Genomic DNA, 5436 nt, shown 5'->3' with positions numbered 1-5436 from the left:
GTTCAAAGCATGTAGGTTATGTATTTATTTATTTATTTATTTAGGGTTGAAAATTGAAACAGTAGCAGCCACCGTTATTTTCCTGTTATTTTGGTCTTTCAGGTAGTCTCCACTAAATCGCTTCAGCACATAGTTGCGAACTACACCTCTTCCCTTTAGTTTGTCATTTATAACACTCCCTTTGAGACCAGTATTAGAATGACTTCGCCGAGGACTGTAAATTATTTGTTTGTGACTGACTTTTACATGTGAAACCTGGCTCTGTTTGTCCGTTGACTTCAGAGTCAAAATAGAACCAAAAGAGCGTGAGGTGTCCAGGATATATCCACTAGCATCCATATAACTCATATTTTTCTACTTTGTCATGGTGTTGTTTGTTACGTTTGTAACACCATCCTCCTCGTTTGAGTCACGTCGGCTTCGTCCCGCTGGGGAGCCTATAGGATGTAGAAACGATTTTACTGACACCACTTGTTATATTTCTGCGGCATTTGGATTCCTCTAGATCACGCCCCTGCTCTACAGTTTCAAGATTTTGGACCCTCCCCAAACGCACCCAGCAGCCTATGACCTCCCTCGGTTTCCGCCCATTTCGACAAAGCGTATTCTATTGAGAACTATTGTTATGCAAATAAAGGACGCGTAAAACATCCCCCTCGCGCGCACTGTAGAGCAGAGACTCTCTTGGACCGCACGAAGGACACGCAACGGGGCACGCGGGGGAATTTCACAGTAACGTCGCCATCACCCGTCCAATTGTCACAGGCAAGTATTCAACGCTTCAACGCAATGTTATATACCACCTATTGGTAGAACCACTGTATTTATAGCATGCTTTAAAATTCCCCTGATGCGTAAAAGCTATGCATAAAACAGCTTTCGATGTGGACCGTAGCCTATAGGCTACATAAGGTGGGTTAACAGTGGGGATATCAACTGTGATAACAGTGGGGATATCAGTGACAATCAGCACTCTTACATGGTTCTGTACCTGTCTTAAACAGGCACACGGAACGCGGCGGCTACGGGGACATCCAGGGAAGACGCTAGAACAAGATAAACCTGTCCTGAAACAACGACTGTTCACGGCGTCCCGGGGTCCCGTGGTCGTACTGCCAAATTCCCAAGACCCAAGAAGTTAAAGCTGCCGCGCTCCAACTCTGTGATATCGACACTACCTGGTGCTGCTACGGAGAGAGAACCGGAGGGGAGAAGACACCTCGCCCAACTTGGATCTCTTACACTTTATTTCTTTTAATAGGGATTTTTGGATCTCTGCCGTCATTGACAACATTTTGCACACCAAGTGTGTTATTTTGGTTTCTTGTCCTTTTTGGGATATATAGTGGTTTAGCATTCGATTCTTCTCTTTTTAAGTGCCTTATTAACTGGTAGTTATCCAGTCAGCGGGCGTGTTACCAGAGCAGTGACTCGCACAGTGATTATAACGTATAGCAGCATAGGATCTATTTCCCAGTCCATCTTCACCATGAGCACAGCGGATGTATCGACTTGCTCCGCGCCGCAGCGGGTTTTCCAGGAGGCAGTGAAAAAAGGCAACACTAAGGAACTCCACTCGTTGCTCCAGAACATGACAAACTGCGAATTCAATGTCAACTCCTTCGGGCCCGAGGGACAGACGGCGCTGCATCAGTCGGTCATTGATGGAAATCTCGAGCTCGTTAAACTTCTGGTGAAGTTTGGAGCCGATATTCGGTTGGCGAACAGGGAAGGCTGGAGTGCCTTACATATTGCCGCTTTTGGAGGACACCAAGACATAGTCCTATACCTCATCACTAAGGCAAAGTACTCATCTGGCGCGCGGTGATCTGCTTCAGCTGTCAGGTAAACACGGAAAGCCAGGCTCTTGTAAATTTGCGTTTCCATAGTTGTGCCAAATTATTAAAGAAAACAGTAAACTTCCCTCTGCCTATTCAAACCAAACGGGGGTCCTTCTGGCTCGTGAGTGAAACAGACATCATACGGTTCTCGCATGAATCTTGAAAAATAGAAAACGCCATTTAGGTGGGTTGGTACTAAAGCTTTTTTTCTTGAATGTGTATAATATAGATTGGGACGTCAAAAAAAAAAAAAAATTGAAGCCAGGTGTGTTTTACTCCCGAGTTCAGTTGGCCTTTCACGCGGCGACGGTCTCATCCTCGCGCCGCGGTTCCACTGAAACGCCTTTTTCTCCTCGAGCTTCATCGGAGTTGTCGGCCTGTGGCTCCACGCTGTTCACCTGTATGACCCTTCTAAATTATTTTGATATAGGCCTAAAAGTTGGCACTTGATGCTGCGGCTGCATGCTGGAATAGCTTAAAGGGAAGAACATGAACACTGCCGGGGAGGCCATCCTCTGTTTGGGCTACATAGTCTTGTTTTTCTCCTTTTTAATTAATTATGATTTTTTTTCAAAGAGCAGCATTATGATATCCAATTCGCTTTTCAGACGTGTAATCATAACAGCATTTGACACGTGTGTTGTTAAGTACTGTACACAATAGCTTTACTTTGTTTCTTTGTAAAAGTAGCTAAGCGCTCTCGCCGCTAAGCCAGCAGGCTGCCGGCACCCTCTTTCAGGCCAGTGCGACCAGTTGTCAATGGTTACTGTGTTACTAAACCGCTGCTCTGCTTTGTATCAAAACGTCAGGAAAGTCGCATTCGGAGTTCAGTTTATGCTCTCATTTCAGTATTGTATACCATCCTGGTCCTCACTGTGAACACAGGCTGGCGTATTTATGAAGGTACATTGAGAAGAAGGTGCATTTTGAATATGTTGTGGTTTATTTCTTTACAAAAATCATTACGTTTTAAGAATATTTAGGGTGACTTACAAAAGCTGCTTCTGACTTGTACTAGGCCTAGGTTTAACAACTGGCCCCTGTGGAGACACCTTCCTAAGCCCTCTAAATTGGTCTGCAACCGAAATGCTTCCTAACTCAATCCCCCTTGAACTCGGTTTGGTTCTTATTGCCAACTACCTCGACTGTGAAGAATTAAACCCCCACCTCACCACCAACCATGCATTCTCTCACAGGAGAATCTCAACTCACACACTCCACAATAGATCCCCACACTTCTTTAAGAGATGAACAGGACCCATTTTAGTAGCAGGTTCCAAATGAAGACCTGTTTGTAACCCAGCAAGCTCCAGTCTCTGTCAATGCAATGGGATCCTTCTTGCCCATGACTGGTCTCCAACCGGGACAGTATGCTTTTTTTCAGAAGCCGAACGCCTCTTAAGGTAGCTCTGCTTGATTTCTATTTTAGTCACACACAAAATGATGGAATTTTATTGCATGACATATAATATGCAGGGAGTTTTATTGCACAAAAAATGCGGAGCCTTTTACGCCCCCTAGTGCCTCGTCGGGTAACTGCAGGAGCTGAGGGTTACGGATAGAGTTACTACTGAGCAGGACTATGTCATGTGTCATTACTGTTTTACTATAAATACTGTTAACATCACATTACTATTGCAGGATATCAATAGAAATTGGTTTAAAAAACATCCTGTGTTTTGAAAAGTCATGGCACCCTAATGTTGGTTTTCAATGCTGCTTGTGTGTTTCTGTTCCTTCGTGTTGAGTTTTTAAAACCCTGCTACTCAGTGGCCAACAGATAGAGAAAAAGGTCTAACTGACAGAGGAGCATCCAGGTCCCAGGAAGATACGAGTATGCACTTTGTGTGTTTGTGTTCATGGAAGTGTGAGAGAGAGAGTGCTTGTGTGTGACGTGAGAGCGTGTGCGTGTCTCTGTGTGTCTGGTGCTTGGTTGGTTCGAGACAGATGTATGGGTGTTGAAGGTTTGTGTGTGTGTGTGTGTGCAGAAATGATGTGTGTGTACCCTGTGTGTAGCCTACCCTGTGTGTACCCTGTGTCTGCTATGCTGCGCTCTGTGTGCCAGTCTGGATGTGTGTCTGTGCGTGGGTGTTTGTGCCAGTAGTGTTTATGTGTGTGTGTCGCCTGTGTCTGCTGTCCTGAACTGTGTGTGTACTGTCTGCTCTCTGTGCAACTCGTGTCTCTCCTGCAACCTGGTGCTGTTGGTGCACCCAGAGTGACATGCACCAGGGACACTGTCTGAGGACCAGCAAACAAACAAACAAACAAGCCAACAAAACAGAGGCGATAGGTAAACAACAACACAATCCAGATTGGTATTAGCATCAAAACAGAAATATGCATCGCTTGTCTTAAACTTGATCTTTTTATTTGTTTTGGTATTTTTATTTTCTTTGTTTTTGTTTGAATATTGCACTGATGTCTGTTGTTGATAAGTTGGCTTAACGTCAACATAATTTTTTTTTTCTGAATAGAAAAAAAGGAACACAACTAAATATTATTGTATAAAGTTGCTCCAGGTTGTCATGTCTATTGTGTGTGTTACTTTGTGAGACATGATGTTTTCACAAAGATGTATGTATCTCTAAGATCGGGTGTATGTATAAATATATATATGAATATATATAAACGCTGATAATATCTTGGGGAGCCTTCTTTTCTGAAGTGTAGTCCTCTATTGTTCTTGATGGGGAATGATATACATTTGATGGTAAGGTCATTGTAACAAAAAATAAATTGCACGGTGTGTAGTTGCTCTACTCAACAGTGTCATAACATTTATGGCGGGTAGAGTGGACGACTGGATAGGTGTGTAACTGAGTGAGAGAAAGTGTGGACTTCTTTGGGCCAAGTTCTGTGTCTTCCTCAAGTTGGAGGAAGGTGAATGAGAGGGGCACGGTTCCATCGTGTTTTGATTTTGGATTTTTTTCCTCTTTTTTTTTTTGGTTTGGTTTGGTTTTGTTTGAATTTTTGTTTTGAGCGTTTGTAACACTGTGATTGTGTGAGAAGTGGAGGAGATGAGTGCTGTAATATTTTTGTACGTTTGTGTACAAGCCAGTAAAGAAATCATTAAACTCACTCTGTTGTGTTGATGCATATGTTTCCCCCTCACCCCCCAGTCTGAGTTCATTCCCACCACCCCCCTTCCTCCCTCCTCATCCCCCTGTTTTCCATAGAGAAGAATGGCGAGGGGGCCAGCCGCCTCCCTCTCTCCCATGCCTGGCCCTGCCCTAGTCTTTATTCTCTCCCTTTGTCATTCATTTGGCCTCATCCTTTCACATGCTGGATAAAAGGGTGCAATGGATTGTGGGAAGTTGTGGTTTAAAGAAGGACCCCCGCCTCTGTGTGAGAGTTGGTGTTATATTACCCAGGCCTCTCTCTCCCTCTCCCTTTCTTCATCTATCTCTCTCTGCCTGACCTATCTTTCTTAGCTCCTGCCGACAGTCTCTCCTGCTCTCCCTATCTACAGTTCACAGTAGTTTATGTTGTGCAGAAATATTTACCGTGAACATCTGACAGTGACACTCCTCATGTCCTCTGCTCATAGCACACACACACGCACGCACACACACACACACGCACGCACGCACACACA

General features: G+C 44.3%; 1 protein-coding gene across 1 annotated transcript; it reads left to right on the top strand.

Moving 5' to 3' along the window:
- Nucleotides 1-580: 580 nt before the first annotated feature.
- On the top strand, nt 581-4919 carry nrarpa (NOTCH regulated ankyrin repeat protein a). The gene is made up of 2 exons (XM_084687994.1): nt 581-765; nt 1005-4919. Exon 2 carries the CDS (start codon nt 1490-1492, stop codon nt 1826-1828), a length of 339 nt encoding a protein of 112 aa, XP_084544120.1. The 5' UTR covers nt 581-765; nt 1005-1489; the 3' UTR covers nt 1829-4919.
- The last annotated feature ends 517 nt before the right edge of the window (nt 4920-5436 follow it).

Source organism: Hypomesus nipponensis, chromosome 22 (assembly GCF_054491055.1).
Source record: "Hypomesus nipponensis isolate SF chromosome 22, ASM5449105v1, whole genome shotgun sequence".
NCBI lineage: Eukaryota > Metazoa > Chordata > Actinopteri > Osmeriformes > Osmeridae > Hypomesus > Hypomesus nipponensis.
The sequence above is the reverse complement of the archived record's forward strand: the minus strand, read 5'-3'. Positions and strand labels throughout refer to the sequence as shown.

Bases quoted from the DNA above. Each gene is read 5' to 3' on its own strand.
- nrarpa (XM_084687994.1), top strand. From the start codon at position 1,490: ATGAGCACAGCGGATGTATCGACTTGCTCCGCGCCGCAGCGGGTTTTC.